The sequence below is a fragment of the Bos grunniens genome, chromosome 16 (assembly GCF_055505025.1).
Source record: "Bos grunniens cultivar Pamir isolate PY7600 chromosome 16, Bosgru_T2T1.0, whole genome shotgun sequence".
In the NCBI taxonomy this organism is placed as follows: Eukaryota; Metazoa; Chordata; class Mammalia; order Artiodactyla; family Bovidae; genus Bos; species Bos grunniens.
In genome coordinates, this window is record NC_141180.1 from 61,927,618 (window position 1) to 61,946,460 (window position 18,843).

Genomic DNA, 18,843 nt, shown 5'->3' on the forward strand with positions numbered 1-18,843 from the left:
ATTTTTTTTAAAAATTCATACCTTTTACTAATCCTAACTTTATAACTAGAAAATCAAAAATTATCAATGAAGAGAGTCATCAGGATTATTTAGCTGAATCTAGTATTATACTATATGTATTTAAATAATATTAAAACAACATATTTATGCTTCAGAATTATTTACTCACCTTCAGAAAGGTTCAGAAAGATCTTCAGATGGCCAGAATCAGTGTTCTAATGACACCACTTATCTGGTAAACAGAGGTAGTGTGACAGCGGTACAGTGATTTCTTTTTATAGAAGATAAGATTTGAAAATTAAAATTGCAGATGGATAAAATCTGAGGAACAGAAGCATGGTCTTTAATATGTTGGGTAAAAGGTTCATTCAATATTTATCATATGGAATCATTCCAAATATTAGGATGAGGAAAATTGTCGATAATATTATTGACAATAATAATAATAATTCAGTTCTACCAACATTTATTGAACATCTATATATCTTAATGAGTGCCTCTTTTAGGCACTGAGGACACGGTAAAGACAAGACAAAATCTCTACCTTCATGGAGTGTACATTTTACACAAAACAATATAATTAAATAAAATGCTCAGAAATGGAAAAAACTTGGGGGAGAAACAAGTCAGGTTAAGAGGAATAAAGACTACCAGTTGATCGGTTGAGAGATAATACAGGAACTGGACTGGCATTTCACTCTAGTTCTTAGCATTTTGCACCATCTGGTCTTTTCACCACCACTCCCCCTATAAGAACTTGCAATCTGATAGGGAAAACAAGGAAACTTCACATACTTAGACCAACTGGAAAATAACCCAAAGTAACATCTTTGTAAGTGTAAAAAGATGAGCTATGACTTGGCATCAATATGAGCCTTAAGAAGAGAAAGTTGCATAAACAACAAGGTCCTACATAGGGAATTATATTCAGTATCCTATAATAAACAATAATGGAAAAGAATATGAAAAAGAATATATATATATATGAATAACTGAATCACTTTGCTATATAGCAGAAATTAGCACAACATTGCAAATCAACTATCCTTCAATAAAATAAATTTTAAAAAAGAAAAAGGGGAAACTTGCACATCATATTATTAATATCTTATTTGATTATAAGGAAAACAACATATAATGTCAAAGAGGTTGTATTATCTGAAAAAGTGAAAGCCACACACTTTGATGTTGTATTTATTCATTTAAGAAAATGCATTTCATTGTATAAAGTTGGTAAAAATACCAAAACCTGTAAAAGAGAGTTTAATAAAGCTCTAATTTAGAATTATGCTATAGATCCAAAACTTTTAAATGAAATAAAATATTAGCACATTGAACAAGGATACTTATTCTTAGCCCAGTCTCAGCCCGTTATATCGATCTTCATAAAAACTCTTATTCATAAAGTTCTTTTTTTCTTTGTTTTTATTTGAAGGATAATTGCAATAGTGTTGGTTTCTGCCATAGATTGCCATGGATGAGCTGTAGGTATACATGTGTTTCCTTCCTCTTGAGCTTCCCTCCCACCTCCCATCCCAGCCCACCTCTCTAGGTTGTCACAGAGCCCTGACTTGAGCTCCCTGAGACATATAGCAAATTCATATAATAGCATATATCGATTTTATATATGTTAGCTTTATGTAGTTTTAAAATGTGATTAGATGAAGTTAAAGAAATTAGAAGTAAATTACAATGTTTGTGTGTTACTTTTTTCAAGTCTGAAGCCAATCAACTAAACCACCTTCATAAATTTTTGTTTATGACCAGGATCATGCAGGTGCCTTAATTGTTTAGGGCCACACTTCAGAGATCTGAGTGAGTAGGTGAAAGTCAATAGTTCTTTAAACACCTACCCACCTGTCCTATCTTATTCAAATATATAGTAAATAAACAGAGAAATGGAAATCCAAGCAATTAAGAACCACACAAACGAAAGAAACTTTTGTGGTCAACAAAGCATCTCTGAAATAAACATTTTATTCTAAGCCATAAATGAAACTTTATTTTAAAAATTTCAGTGTAAGTCTTGTTTTAGAGAACATCTTTTGCTTATTAAGTCAGGAACATGGTCCTTAGTCTGACTTTTTTGGGCTGCAGGAATATTTTATAATCCTTCATATGAGCAATAGATAAATAAAAGGCCATGGGAAATTAAACTGAAAGTTTTAATCTCACATATTTGGCCATACTGTAATAAATGTAGTCTTAAGCATTGGAAAGAATAGAATCCAATATTTCACTAACTGGCTCCTTAAAAAGCTTGGTCACATTTATTTTTAGTAATAGCTCCAGGATGTTTTCTAGAGGATGATCAAATTAGATACCATTTCTGTTAGCCTACTCACTATAATGACAATGGCCTTCTCCACCTTGCTCTAAATTCCTTCTAAAAATTTTCTGTGAAAGTAGACTCATGTCTTCCAACTCAGTACTGTCAAAAAGATATATATTCCTAAGCCTTTAACTTTTTAAGTGAGAAAAATAGCAAATTTTTGGATGCAAACATTTATAGTAGAGAACACAGGGATTTTTTAGCTCTTCAAATGACTGTCTTCAGAGTCATTACATCACATCTCTTAATCTCTGCAGGTTGATATCTTATTCAGATTTTTATTTTTTGAATGTTTTCTTAGCCTCAATAACCAAGTTCCAAATCAATTCACTCTCAGCTCAACTGCGAACACAGACTACATCCGAAGTTTGAATTCTTTCAAGGACTGCCAAGCCTTGACCTGAACTCTCAGAATATTCTAGTTCCAGAGGCAAGTGGCATTCCACATGTGAGTCAGGTAGAACTGAGCTGTGATAACCCTTCCATTTTTTATTTGCAAGTACCAGGAAGCCCTGTAAGTTTGACCTTGACTCACTTCTCAAGCCCACAAAGAACACTGTACCACCAAAATAAATAGAACCCTATGTCTGCTTTATAAACTTTGCTTAATTTAGGCCTCTTTGATCTCGCCTCCATCCAGGCAAATCCTCTATGCTCATAAGGAACACATCTAACACTTGTCTTCACCAGCACATTTTGGAACTCTTTTCTCCTAGAAGTTTTTAAAATCAGCAATGACTTCAAGCCATGTAGTAAAATTTCAGTAGATGTCAAGTCCTTGTTAATTATAAATTAGGGCTGTAATCATCAAGCAGCTGCCCAAATGACATGTTGTTTAGTCACTCAGTCATGTCCAACTGTTGGTGACCCGTGGACTGTAGCCCACCAGGCTTCCCTGTCTTTCAGTACCTCCCAGAGCTTACTCAAGACTTAATCATGCCCACTGATATGGTGATTCCATCCAACCATCTCATTCTCTGTTGCCCCCTTCTTCTCCTGCTCTCAATCTATTTTGTCTCCAACAATTAGTAAGAGAACCCTACGAAAATCTCAGGTTAGATTGCTCCTGGAGGAAACTTTTTTCCTTTAAGACAGAAAATTTTAGTTCATCCTTCTCTGTTCTAATTTCTCTATTCTACACATTTTAGACTTTGAATTTGTATAGAACTATAAGTGCAGGTATCAATATATCACTTTGTGGAAAACTTGTTTAAATTATCAAAATAGCTGTATGCTAAGGAAAATATAATGCCATCAGCCATGACTGGAATTACTTGTTAAACTCCATCTCTGAGTATTTGGCATTAAATAACTGTACAATTTAGGCTCTGTTCTCATGACGCTTACAGCCTATTTGGGCGATGAAATATACACTCTAAAATTTAAAGAACACTGCAAGGCAAGAAAAAAAAGAGATGAAGCAGAATGGCATATAAATAATGGATTTTTAATGACCTATGTGCATTTTTCTAGGGTCTTTTCCCCCTATAAGAGTGTGAGTGGGTTAGTACAATCCCCTTACAATATTTAGTCAGAGAAGAAAAAGAATATTAAACATTATTAGAAAACATTGTTGTTTCTTTCTTCTGACGTTCACGTCTATGACTTACACAGGATCATTTTTTGCTTGCTTTTTTAAAGCTCTCCACACGTCTCTTTGCAAAAAGGATATGTTGTTATTGCCTTACTTGCTACATTATGCACTAGAGAGATTCAGAAGCTCAATTTCACATTCTCAGAAAAAGCAAAGGATAATTTCTGCACTCCCATCACCACCATCCAAAAAAAAAATAGTGACAGATTTAGAATACACACTTATAATGCAAAACAAGGAATTCTGATATTTCGTCTAATTGAGTTATAAAGAAGGACACTCTCAAATCCTGCTGCTGCTGCACTGATGCGTGTGGATGTGTGAATTCTCTCCATGTGTGTGCTCTGCCTCTTTCCGGACACCCGTGGTGGAGATGAATCACTGAGGTGTGTATTAGTCTGACAGTCTTAGAAAGTCTCCAGACTAACAGCCCAACCCAGGAAACAGCATCTCATTTAGCTCCTGGTGTACTGCTAATTGATCTGAAAACTCTTCATTACTGTCTAGTGTAAAGGGCTAAGTCAAAAGTGGGTATTTCTACAGTGACTTAGCTGAAAACGCCGGGTCCTGTGAACCTCCGCAGTTGCTCTGTTCCTATGTTGTCACATTGGTTCTAATTTTTCTTTTATTTCAGGTCACTTGGAAGCCCCCACTCATCCTGAATGGAGACATCCTTAACTACGAGATCCGCATGCCTGACCCTCACATCACGATCACCAATGTTACTTCTTCTGTGTTAAGTCATGTCGTTACTCATCTGATTCCTTTCACTAATTACTCCGTCACCATTGTGGCCTGCTCAGGGGGTAACGGGTATCTAGGGGGGTGCACAGAGAGCTTCCCTACCCACGTGACCACCCCTCCCGCCCTACCGCAGGATCTTGGCCCATTGTCCGTGGTTCCACTAAGTGAATCATATGTTGGGATTTCCTGGCAGCCACCATCCAGGCCAAATGGACCTGATTTGAGGTAAGAGACAACAATGACGCTTTTGGATTTTGTTGTGATCTTTCTTTGGGAAGGAAGGAAGGAGGCTCTTCCTCACATATGAATATAGAACTAATTTCTTATTGGATATTCACATTTGTGACTTTTTTTATTGCCCTAGAGTAGATTTACAATGTTTTGTTAATTTATGCTGACTGCAAAGTGATTAAGTTATACATATATGTGCATTCTTTTTTATATGATTTTCCATTGTGGTTTATCACAGGATATTGAATATAGTTTCCTTAGCTATACGATAGGCCTTGGTTGTTTATCCAATTTATGTATAAGAGTTTGCATCTGCTAGCCTCAGGTTCCCAGTCCTTTCCTCCCCTACACACTCTGTGTCGGCCTTACTCATGTAACTTTCATACAGTTTCATCTTATGTATCTTGATGCATGAAACGATGAAAAGTTTATCATGGTAAAAATATCATGACATTGTAGGAACTAAAAATGGTTGAAGGGGCTTCCCAGGTGGCTCAGTGATAAAGAATCTGCCTGCCAGTGCAGGAGACGGGGGTTCAACCCCTGGGTCAGGAACATGCCCTAGAGAAGGAAATGACAACCCACTCCAATATTCTCGCCCGGAGAGTCCCATGGAAAGAGGATCCTGGTGGGCTGTGGTCCATGGGATCATAAAACAGTGAAGACATGACTTAGTGACTAAACAACAACAACAAAAAACCTTGAAACAACAATCAGTATTCTCTAATGATTCTCTACACAATCCGTCTCTTCATTTTCAAAGTATATTCTTACTATATGATAAGCAAGTTTGATGCATGTTCTAAATGACACATTTGCACAAATATACCTCAAAATTCCAAAGCATTAGCCAATAATTCTTTGGTATGTTATTACTGTCTGGAAACTTGTAAAGCATATGGTCAGGAATATAGATGAAAGAAAAGAACTGTGATTCTAAAATGGCTCTGTAACAACTCGACATTTAGCCAAGACTATGAAGTCAATATGGAGAAGGCAATGGCACCCCACTCCAGTACTCTTGCCTGGAAAATCCCATGGACAGAGGAGCCTGGTGGGCTGCAGTCCATGGGGTCGCTAAGAGTTGGACACGACTGATGCAACTTAGCAGCATGAAATCAATAATATTCTCATTGTTTATAAAATATTGGTGGTAGATGTCTTAGGAAGCCACTAACTTTATAAGTTTTTGTGCTTCTAGTTTGAAACTGACAATAAAGTTTTGGTAAATCTGACATAGAAGAAACCTAAATGTCATCATTTTACTGATAATAGTAAAATGTAAATGGAGCTAATTGTTCCACTTAGCTACAGAGATGATACTTGTGCCAGAAAAAAAAGATTATCAGAAAAAAAGAATATTAAGATGTTTTCTTTATGTTTACACATACACACCACCTGCTCGTACCATGAGACGACCTGAATTTTGGTAATAATATTAGGTGAGATAATCCTGATGTTTCTGCTTGTCTTTTGCTTCAGATATGAGCTTCTGAGATGTAAAATCCAGCAACCACTTGCATCAGATCCCCCAGAAGATTTAAATATGTGGCACAATATTTATTCAGGAACTCAGCGGTTTTATGAAGATAAGGGTCTTAGCAGGTGAGATTACAAAAACTGTAAAAACAAATGCTGGCATTTAGTTTGGGGCATGTTGAATAGTTTAGAGAATGTGAGTGTCTTCATTGTGTGAGCAAGTTATCAGTTATGCAATAAAACATGTTGGTTATTATCGGTGGCATTAATCATCGAACTACAACAGTCAGCGTGTTTAATATTTGTCACCTTAACTGCACTCTTAAAATAAGCTTTTTGAAATTGAGTTTGTAGATGTTCGAGTCTTACCCTCTTGCCTTTGTCACAGCTCTAATCAACACTGTAAGAGAAAAATCTGGAGATATTGAACATGTACAGAACTGGGGAAAGTTTGGGGCACTTGTAAAATGCTTGCTTATCTAGGAAGTAATTTGTTGTAACTCATTGATTCAATTCACAAAAATTATTTAATTCATAGGCTTGGGACTTGAAAGAATTCAATCTAGAGTTTAAAGAAACCAAAAAATGAGCATATAGGTAAAGAGCACCCCAAGGAAGAGAAAGGAGGGCCATGTTTGCATTCATCCTGTGCTGGAGAGCTAGCTTTGTTAGGCTTGGGGAAGTCAGTAAACTTCTCTGGGCTTCAATTTTGTTGTCCATAAAATGAGGAAATTGGATGGGGTTAAGTGAAGTCTAAATCTTCATGAATCAAGAAATGTAATGAAATTTTGGAGGGTCAGAAGTCACCATGCTGAGGGCGGCGTGGAGGGTGCTGAGTTCGATTTTAACCCAGGCAGTGACACAGCCCCCAGTCCTTGAGCTTCCGGGTGGAGGGTGGGCCAAGCTTCTCTCCATCCAGCGGGACCTCAAGTCCTGGAGGTCTCATCCTCTGGACCCCCCGTAGATATGCCACCCAGAAATCATCCAGCAAAGCCAAGAAGATGACCCGCCCCTTTCCATGCTGCTGAAGGACTACCAGAACATCCCTGGAATTGCAAAGGTTGATGATGTTGTGAAAAGACTCCTATCTTTGGAAATGGCCAACAAGAAGGAGATGCTAAAAATCAAGAAAGAGCAGTTGATGAACAAGGTTGTGGAAAACCTGAAGGACACCAGCTCCTTGGAGGCTTGAATTGTTGCCTTGATTGTCAAGATCTGCAGTTATGAAGAACACAGGCAGAAATATTGAAAGGACAAAGCCCACAAGCACTGTCTGCTGATGAGCATTGACAAGAGGCAAAAGATGCTCAGAAACCTCCGTGAGACCAACTATCCTGTCTTTGAGAAGACATGCAAGGAGTTGGGGATTGAGGACACCTTTCCCCCTCCATACCACTGAAAAGTCCACCACCACTAGGTGACCAAGAAGGCTCTGTGCATTTGAGTTTTCCAAGAGGTTCAAAAGCTGAAGAAGCAAAAAAGGGCCTTAAAAGCTGCAGCTGCAGCAGCCCCAAAACAAGGCCAGAGGAACCCAGAGAGTCCTTCTGAAGTCAGACCAGAGGCAATCAAAGAAACCCAATAAATGTTGTTAAAGTCAAAAAAAAAAAAAGGAAATGTAATGAAATTTCAAAGAATCACAAGTTATTATTTTATGAAAACTTTTCAGACTTATTTTTCAATAACTTTTCTATCAGGTTTCTTTTCTAGACTCACCACTGACTAGCTCTGCTCTGAAGTGTGTTTACAATCTGGCCTTCCCCCCCTTCCTTCATCCCTCCCCTCCCTGGCTTCTATGCTTCAGCCAATTTGTAATGTGTTGGGCACCTCTAACAAGCGACACCCACCCCTAGACTTCTCCTCTGCCATTTCCCCTCTGTCTATCATCCTTCAAGTCTTGACCTAGAAGTCGTCTAGGTCACCTCTTCCTGGTCTGATTCAGCTGCTTCTTTAATGTATTTCACCCCTTATATTACCACTATTGTCTTTGCACTGATTTCACTGCTTATCTGGACACCCATTATATTGTCAGGTCCACCCTGAGCAAGGCCTTGCCTTTAAGACCTCTGTATTGCAATCCTCACCACAGTGCCTGGCACATAGTGGGGGTTCCAGTCAATGCTAAGTGAAAGAATGTGTTTAGTAATATGTAAAGGATTGATTAGTCACTTCCCTGTGCCTTGGGATTCCTGGTGGTTCAAATGGTAAATAATCTGCCTGCAATGCAGGAGACTTGGGTTCAATTCCTGGTCAGGAAGATCCCCTGGAGAAGGAAATGGCAACCCACTCCAGTGCTTAGCCTGGAGAATTCTGTGGACAGAGGAGCCTGGCCGACTACAGTCCATGGAATCACAAGGAGTTGGACACAACTGAGTGACTGATTTTCATTTTCACTTTCAAAGCATTGATTAGTCATTTCCCTGTGCCTTAGGAAGATTAACTATGGTGTTCTTATCTTTGGGGAATGGGTAAAACTAAGGAAAAGTCTCCTATTCATCTGAAAGTGTCATGGTGGGAGAACAGATATTGTGAGATACTTGAAGGGAGGAATACATAAATCTATTGAAAGAATAAAGTGAACAAAATGAACCAGATAAAATTGCCATTTTTCAAGGCAAAAATGATCAAAAATGGTATGTTATGAGCATATGCTTTTTGTTCAACCTAAATTATCATGGTCACTATTCTCCACTATATTTGATTCACTATTTACTTAATCCAGAATTGCTATAAAATGATGACTTCAGCTGAGGAAATTCATTTTATTCAGTAATTTCGTTTACTTTTACCATATGCTGAGGGACACTGTGATAAGAAACAGAAGATGAGTAGCATAGCCTTTTCCCTCAAAGAGTTCACAGTCTAGTGGAAAAAACCGCTCACACACATATACTAATTGCTATAATATCATCACAATTAACTACAGTTTCACCATCACTCCCTAGGGAAATCATATGGAAAGTAGTTTTCCATGATCTGTGAACTCTAAGTGTCTGAAATACAGTAATTTCCAAAATAAAGAGGACTTGACTATTTAACATTACTGAATGGCTTTTTAGCCATGAGACATTTGGCAGAAAAACACAATAAGTCTCAGAAAGTTAATTTTGTTTCTTCATAGAAGCCATGAAAACTTATGAAAGAATTAGGACCAAAGCCAAAATTTCATTATTGAATTTTTAGTGATGCTTGTAAGGATTTTTAATGAGACATCCAAATCAAAGACTTTAGGAAAGAAATTAAGTTAAATCCCCACAAATTATACTGAAACATAAGTTGACATAAACATATTGATAACAGCTGCTTCTAGAAAAGAAGTATACCCGCGTCTCCTGCATTGCAGGCAGATTCTTTATCGTCTGAGCCTCTGGGAAGCCCACCCTAGAACAAAATGTGCTGAGGTGATATTTTGACTAACCTCATAATACTAAACATCAAATATTTTTCCTTTGTATCTCCATGTGCAGAGTAAAATATTGCACTGATTATTCAGATAATTTAGTTTCTTATGAATATAGTAGGTAAGGGGTAATTTGTCCTGAGTTACACAACTAGTTGCCTAATTGCTGAATTTTGCTCTGCTGCTGCTGCTGCTGCTAAGTCGCTTCAGTCGTGTTCGGCCCTGTGCGACCCCATAGACGGCAGCCCTCCAGGCTCCGCCGTCCCTAGAATTCTCCAGGCAAGAACACTGCAGTGGGTTGCCATTTCCTTCTCCAATGCATCAAAGTGAGAAGTGAAAGTGAAGTCGCTCAGTCATGTCTGACTCTTAGCGACCCCACGGACTGCAGCCCACCAGGCTCCTCCATCCATGGTATTTTCCAGGCAAGAGTACTGGAGTGGGGTGCCATTGCCTTCTCTGGAATTTTGCTCTATATAGACACAAATGTGGGGGACTGTAAGTTTATACTACTTGTCATTTTCTAACTTTTCTTCCTTAATGTACGAAGTGGCCAAGTTATGGTTGTTAGGGGCACCATAACTTTGGATTTCCTGACATTTTCATCACTTGGAAAATCTGGAAAATGTGCTGTTGTCATCTAATGCTTCTTCAGTGAGTCAAGTTGGGTTTAACACACAAGGGCAGCCACCACCTTAATTTTAAACATCAGTCCACCCTTAGGATTTTCAGAGCCTCACTGTGCCTTGTCTCCTAAGTGATCTGATAAAACTTCTGCAAACTTAGTGATGGCATGCCCTTCTCTTTGTTCTGGATCTGACAAGGGAAGAACAAGCTGTAAGAAATAATAGCTCTATTTCCAGTTTTTTAAGGAATCTCCACACTGTTCTCCATAGTGGCTGTACTAGTTTGCATTCCCACCAACACAGTAAGAAGGTTCCCTTTTCTCCACACCCTCTCCAGCATTTATTGCTTGTAGACTTATGGATTGCAGCCATTCTGACTGGCGTGAATGGTACCTCATAGTGGTTTTGATTTGCATTTCTCTGATAATGAGTGATGTTGAGCATCTTTTCATGTGTGTGTGTTAGCCATCTGTATGTCTTCTTTGGAGAAATGTCTATTTAGTTCTTTGGCCCATTTTTTGATTGGGTCATTTATTTTTCTGGAGTTGAGCTGTAGGAGTTGCTTGTATATTTTTGAGATTAGTTGTTTGTCAGTTGCTTCATTTGCTATTATTTTCTCCCATTCTGAAGGCTGTCTTTTCACCTTGCTAATAGTTTCCTTTGTTGTGCAGAAGCTTGGCTGGTGCACTGGGAGACCCAGAGGGATGGTATGGGGAGCGGGGAGGGAGGTGGGAGGAGGGTTCAGGATGGGGAACACATGAATACCTATGGCAGATTCATTTCGATATTTGGCAAAAACAATACAATATTGTAAAGTTTAAAAATAAAATAAAATTAAAAAAATAAAATAAAGTGAAAAGAAAAAAAAACTGAAGGTAATGATAGTAATACTTAGTAATTAGTAAAACTACATTAATGTGTGCTAATCTAAATAAATATAAAGAAAATAAAAAAAGAAATAATAGCTTCTATTTTAAGGAAAATGTTGACTTGTAGATTATAATAATTTAGGCTCCAAATCCACTGCAGATTGTGACTGCAGCCATGAAATTAAAAGACTCTTACTCCTTGGAAGAAAAATTATGACCAACCTAGATAGCATATTCAAAAGCAGAGACATTACTTTGCCAACAAAGGTTCGTCTAGTCAAGGCTATGGTTTTTCCAGTGGTCATGTATGGATGTGAGAGTTGGACTGTGAAGAAAGCTGAGCACCGAGGAATTGATGCTTTTGAAGTGTGGTGTTGGAGAAGACTCTTGAGAGTCCCTTGGACTGCAAGGAGATCCAACCAGTCCATTCTGAAGGAGATCAGCCCTGGGATTTCTTTGGAGGGAAGGATGCTGAAGCTGAAACTCCAGTACTTTGGCCACCTCATGCAAAGAGTTGACTCATTGGAAAAGACTCTGATGCTGGGAGGGATTGGGGGCAGGAGGAGAAGGGGATGACAGAGGATGAGATGGCTGGATGGCATCACTGACTCCATGGACGTGAGTCTGAGTGAACTCCGGAAGTTGGTGATGGATGGGGAGGCCTGGCATGCTGCGATTCATGGGGTCACAAAGAGTCGGACACGACTGAGCGACTGAACTGAACTGAGCCACCATATAACAATTTAGCCACCATTGAGTTTATGAATGGAGGAATGTTCTAACTCCTATTACTTTCAGTTGTTTATAAATTCCTACAAGTATTTCTTTATCAATGGCAGTCTGGAAAAAGACCTTCATATAAGCATTCAAAAAATTTTTTTTACAAAATTCTATTTACAAAGAATGACTAAACTTGACTGTTTTCAAGTTTAAATGCTTAAGCTAAATATAGTGGAAAATCTAAATTTAAATATTAATGACATAGATTCTAATTTTTTGCTGTACAAAATGAAATGTTTCAAGCCATTAAAGAGGACATAGTTTCTAGAGAATGATAGTCAAAAGAATATGACATTCATTCCCCGTCTTTGTAATGAGATTCAGTCAGTTCAGTTCAGTCACTCAGTCACGTCCAACTCTTTGCCACCCCATGAACCACAGCACTCCAGGCCTGCCTGTCCATCACTGACTCCCGGAGTCCACCCAAACTCATGTCTATTGAGTCAGTGATGCCATCTAACCATCTCATCCTCTGTCGTCCCCTTCTCCTCCTGCCTTCAATCTTTTCCAACATCAGGGTCTTTTCAAATGAGTCAGCACTTTGCATCAGGTGGCCAAAGTATTGGAGTTTCAGCTTCAACATCAGTCCTTCCAATGAACACCCAGGACTGATTTCCTTTAGAATGGACTGGTTGGATCTACTTGCAGTTCAAGAGACTCTCAAGAGTCTTCTCCAACACCACAGTTCAAAAGCATCAATTCTTTGGCGCTCAGCTTTCTTTATAGTCCAACTCTCACATCCATACATGACCACTGGAAAAACCATAGCCTTGACTAGACGGACCTTTGTTGGCAAAGTAATGTCTCTGCTTTTGAATATGCAATCTAGGTTGGTCATAACTTTCCTTCCAAGGAGTAAGCATCTTTTAATTTCATGGATGCAATCACCATCTGCAGTGATTTTGGAGACCCTGAAAATAAAGTCAGCCACTGTTTCCATTGTTCCCCCATCTATTTGCCATGAAGTGATGGGACAGAATGCCATGATCTTAGTTTTTTCAATGTTGAGTTTTAAACCAGCTTTCTCACTCTTTCATCTTCATCAAGAGGCTGTTTCATTCCTCTTCATTTTCTGCCATAAGAGTGGTGTCATCTGCATATCTGAGGTTATTGATATTTCTCCCGGCAATCTTGATTCCAGCTTGTGCTTCATCCAGCCCAGTGTTTCTCATGATATACTCTGCATATACGTTAAATAAGCAGAGTGACAATATACAGCCTTGGCAGACTCCTTTTTCTATTTGGAATTAATTTGTAATGAGATTAGATATGCACAAATAACATTTTCTGCTTTTCGAATATGGAAACACTGGGTCAGTTCCATGACACGTGTTCCTATAACATAAACATATTGAAGCTGTAGGTATTAAGTAAAGGAGTTAGCTTCATGAACATGGAGGGTGAATGGAAGGACCACCAGTGTACGGTAGATCCTGTTATTTTCTTCCTCAATATCACACTGTGAGTACAAGATGAGTTTATAGATGAGATGGGCTTCTTTGGTGGCTCAGATGGTAAAGAATCTGCCTGCAATACAGGAGACCTATCTTTGGTCCTTGGGCCGGGACGATCCCCTGGAGAAGGAAATGGAAACCCACTCCCATATTCTTACCTAGGTAATCCCACGGACAGAGGAGCCTGGTGGGCTACAGCCCATGGGGTCACGAAGAGTCAGACACAACTTTCACTTCACTTTTCACTTTATCAATGAAGGCCAACTCTGTTACACTGGTGTACCATCTGTTAGCAATGTACATATTTCAAAATAAGCAAATATATATCTATTTCACATATAATTTAGTAGAGTCACAGTGCTTTTTTCCTTTTTTTTTCATTGTTCTAAGTTTGCCTCATTCTGTCCTTTTCTGAGTGTCATCATATTGAAAACTTACCTCATGGAAAAGGAACTCCTAAATCTGAAAGGAATGCTTTTTTTCATTGGAGGCTTTATTACCTAATGTTTTCTTTAAAAAGAAATCGAGTTACTTTGCTTGCATTTCTTTTTCATGTTGATGATACAGTAGAACAGAGACAGAATCACAGTAAGGTTATCTTGGGTATAATATCCTGGTAGCAGAAATATAGACAGCTACAGGAATGGGACAGCTGCAACTTTCACTCACAATCTAAAATGTATCATAACTTTCAAGTGTGATCAGCATTACATTTCAATTTTCAAAAGCAAAAGACCTTCAGCATTTTTAGGGAAAAAAATCTTTCAGCAACAAATACATGAGGAAAAGGTATGCACCATCAATGAAAAATCTATACAGGTTTAAGCAGTGGAAATAATGTTGAATTTTTATTTGTTTGTGTATTTATTTATTCCCACAAAGGATTTGAGGATGTAAGGAATAGTATCTATCAGAGGTTTTGCAAATCCTCTAGTAGGTAAGGTTGTTCTAAAGCATGTGTTGGGTTGTGGCAGAAATGAAGAGTTAGTAGGAGGAGCAACTGAATAGCCTGCATTTTTTGGAAACATGATTTATATTGGTGACAATATTGACACGCGAATTCTGTTAGGACATCAATAAAGTTGACATGTTTTTAATTCTGATGAAAATCACCTGAGGCACTGAAGAATTTTATTGGTTCCCAAAACATCAGACCCTTTCAAGATCTAAGCTGTCCACATATTTTGCCCTAAATGATGCTTCTTACTGACCAAATTACTATTTGCGATCCATAGCCCATGTTGTCTCCTCTGTGAAGACTTCCCATCTAGATTAGGTTAAATTAGATGCTCTATCAGATGCATGTGGAAAGAAAAAGGAATAAATGAATATGTATTTTAGAGGTCCCCATTTAAAAACATGTGTCTGTATATATGTACACACAAACACACACAGACCCCAGTAGGACAGACATTACATTCACTGTGTTTGGTATCTGGCATGTTGCTGTTGTTGCTCAGTGGCCCAGTCATGCCCAACTCTTTGCAACCCCATGGATTGCAGCACGCCACACCTCCCGTCCCTCACCATCTCCCGAAGTTTGCCAGAATTCATTTCCATTGCATCAGTGATGCCATCCAGCCATCTCACCATCTGATGCCCTCTTCTCCTTCCGCCCTCAATCTTTCCCAGCATCAGGGACTTTTCCAATAAGTTGGCTGTTCACATCAGATGACCAAAATACTGGGACTTCAGCTTCAGCATCAGTCCTTCCAACAAGTTATCAGGGTTGATCTCCCTTAAGATTAACTGGTTTGATCTTCTCATTATCCAAGGGACTGTCAGGAGTCTTCTCCAGCACCACAGTTCGACGGCATCAATTCTTTGGTGCTCTGCCTTCTTTACAGTCCAGCTTTCATAACTGTCTGTGACCACCAGGAAGACTATAGTCTTGAGCGTATGTTGGCAGAATAATGTCTCTGCTTTTCAACACACTGTCTAGGTTTGTCATAGCTTTCCAGCCAAGGCATGTTAGTGCTAATAAATATTTTTTGAATGAATGAACAAATTAATTAATGAATAAAATAATGGTATATCAAACACAAGAAAGCAATATAATTTGCAAGGGAAAAAACATCTTTCTAAATTTCAGTAAGGATTATTTCTTTTTTTTTTTTTAATGTATGACCGTAATTTTTATTTATTTATTTTTTGCATTGTAATTTATTTTGGGGGGGGGTATTTTTATTTTTATTTATTTTTTTAAAATTTAAATTTATATTAATTGGAGGCTAATTACTTTACAGTATTATATTGGTTTTGCCATACATCAACATGAATCCACCACGGGTGTACACGTGTTCCCCATCCAGAACCCCCTCCCACCTTCCTCCCCGTACCATCCCTCTGGGTCATCCCAGTGCACCAGCCCCAAGCATCATGTATCCTGCATCGAACCTGGACTGGCGATTCATTTCATATATGATATTATACATGTTTCAATGCTATTCTCCCAAATCATCCCGCCCTCACCCTCTCCCACAGAATCCAAAAGACTGTTCTATACATCTGTGTCTCTTTTGCTGTCTTGCATACAGGATTATCATTACCATCTTTCTAAATTCCATATATATGCGTTAGTATACTATATTGGTGTTTTTCTTTCTGGCTTACTTCACTCTGGCTCCAGTTTCATCCACCTCATTAGAACTGATTCAAATGTATTCTTTTTAATGGCTGAGTAATACTCCATTGTGTATATGTACCACTGCTTTCTTATCCATTCATCTGCTGATGGACATCTAGGTTGCTTCCATGTCCTGGCTATTATAAACAGTGCTGCGATGAACATTGGGGTACACGTGTCTCTTTCCCTTCTGGTTTCCTCAGTGTGTATGCCCAGCAGTGGGATTGCTGGATCATAAGGCAGTTCTATTTCCAGTTTTTTAAGGAATGTCCATACTCTTCTCCATAGTGGCTGTACTAGTTTGCATTCCCACCAACAGTGTAAGAGGGTTCCCTTTTCTCCACACCCTCTGCAGCATTTATTGCTTGTAGACTTTTGGATTGCAGCCATTCTGACTGGTGTGAAATGGTACCTCATAGTGGTTTTGATTTGCATTTCTCTGATAATGAGTGATGTTGAGCATCTTTTCATGTGTGTGTGTTAGCCATCTGTATGTCTTCTTTGGAGAAATGTCTATTTAGTTCTTTGGCCCATTTTTTGATTGGGTCATTTATTTTTCTGGAGTTGAGCTGTAGGAGTTGCTTGTATATTTTTGAGATTAGTTGTTTGTCAGTTGCTTCATTTGCTATTATTTTCTCCTATTCTGAAGGCTGTCTTTTCACCTTGCTAATAGTTTCCTTTGTTGTGCAGAAGCTTTTAATTTTAATTAGGTCCGATTTGTTTATTTTTGCTTTTATTTGCAATATTCTGGGAGGTGGGTCATCGAGGACCTGCTGTGATGTATGTCGGAGAGTGTTTTGCCTATGTTCTCCTCTAGGAGTTTTATAGTTTCTGGTCTTATGTGTAGATCTTTAATCCATTTTGAGTTTATTTTTGTGTATGGTGTTAGAAAGTGTTCTAGTTTCATTCTTTTACGAGTGGTTGACCAGTTTTCCCAGCACCACTTGTTAAAGAGATTGTCTTTTCTCCATTGTATATTCTTGCCTCCTTTGTCAAAGATAAGGTGTCCATATGTGCGTGGATTTATCTCTGGGCTTTCTATTTTGTTCCATTGATCTATATTTCTGTCTTTGTGCCAGTACCATACTGTCTTGATGACTGTGGCTTTGTAGTAGAGCCTGAAGTCAGGCAGATTGATTCCTCCAGTTCCATTCTTCTTTCTCAAGATTGCTTTGGCTATCCGAAGTGTTTTTATCTCCACACAAATTGTGCAATTATTTGTTCTAGCTCTGTGAAAAATACCATTGGTAGCTTGATAGGGATTGCATTGAATCTTTATTGGATAGATAGAGTTTTATGTTACTAGTCAAATTATATGTGACCTGAAAGTTATGAGACTGAATTCTTTAGTAACTATTTAGTATTCATTAATTTATTTATAAAATTATCTACTCAATAAACAGATTAAAATCTTCATCATCTAAACTAGTTTTCTCATTCATTCATTTGAGTAATAACAACTGAACCTTGAAATGAGTCTTTTTCCATAAATAAGATTTTAATATGTATTATCTTTTACAAGGAAGGATACCAGAGTCATGTCTATTTTACAACAAGTTCATCATTTTCCATGTGGATGAAGGGAGGGGCTGGATAATGATCTAAATCAATCATTTAGGGGATGACTAGTACAACAGCCTAGTATTCCTAAGTAGACCTTCAAACAGCTTGTTTTACTGGCTACAATATATACTGAATACAAGTTTTCATTTACTTTGCAGATTTCAAAAGCTATATCTTACAGGATTTGCAGTGGCACATTTTTCAAAACATACCCAAAAACCATAATTAGTATTTAGAGAAGATACTGATTGATATGCATAAGTTTTACATGAGTATATGATGTCAACTGAAGGAGCATTTTTCTTTTAAAAGTATTTTATCATTAACTAAATGGAATATCACATTTGATATCAACACTTAAGTCTATCTTAAAAAAATCAATAAACTAGAGAAAATGAACAAAATACTTGAAGCAAATGAATATTTTCTTTTTTAACATGAAGTGGGGAAATATATGCCAACCCATGTAGACAGAGGTATATGTACTTACTGACAGAGATTAGGTTTCAGATGTCATGAAAACAGTATATTTTAGTTCATTTTAAAGAGTTCAAGATCTTATTACTTAAAATTTTAACTGAAAAAATGAAAATTAAATAAAATGCAAAAGACAAATGCATGACATCCAGTGAAATGCCTACTGATATCTCAATTCAGTAAAATAATATTGAATAGTGGAAATAATTTAATATTAAAAATGAATAAAGTACAGGCCCACCTAATCTTCTTAACTAGCTCTGTGACATTAGGCAAAGGCTATTTACATAACATTCACATTGTGATAATAATGTTACATAGTGTTTACATTATATTATGTATTATAAGAAATCTGGGCATTTAAAGAATGAAAAATATGCATATATCCTATGCAAAGATGATGCTATTTTTTATAAGGGACTTGAGCATCTTCAAGTCCCTTATATAAACAGTCAGAACTGGACGTGAAACAATGAACTAGTTCCAAACTGAGAAAGGAGTACGTCAAGGCTGCATAGTGTCATCCTGCTTATTTAACTTATATGCAGAGTACATTATTCAAAATGCTGGGCTGGATGAAGTGCAAGTTGAAATCAAGATTGCCAGGAGAAATATCAATAACCTCAGATATGCAGATGATGCCACCCTTATGGCAGAAAGTGAAAAGGAACGAA

General features: G+C 37.8%; 1 protein-coding gene and 1 pseudogene across 1 annotated transcript in view; both read left to right on the plus strand.

Annotated features, from left to right (window-relative positions):
- The window catches only part of LOC147356925 (usherin-like), a 170,073-nt gene extending 163,563 nt beyond the window's left edge, over window positions 1-6,510 (plus strand). Inside the window, exons 12-13 of the mRNA XM_086342933.1 lie at window positions 4,561-4,895; window positions 6,384-6,510. Of these exons, the coding sequence (XP_086199059.1) occupies window positions 4,561-4,895; window positions 6,384-6,510 (462 nt within the window). The remainder of the gene's footprint in view (window positions 1-4,560; window positions 4,896-6,383) is intronic.
- A 412-nt stretch (window positions 6,511-6,922) lies between these two features.
- Window positions 6,923-7,962, plus strand: LOC147356926 (small ribosomal subunit protein uS15m pseudogene; annotated as a pseudogene).
- The last annotated feature ends 10,881 nt before the right edge of the window (window positions 7,963-18,843 follow it).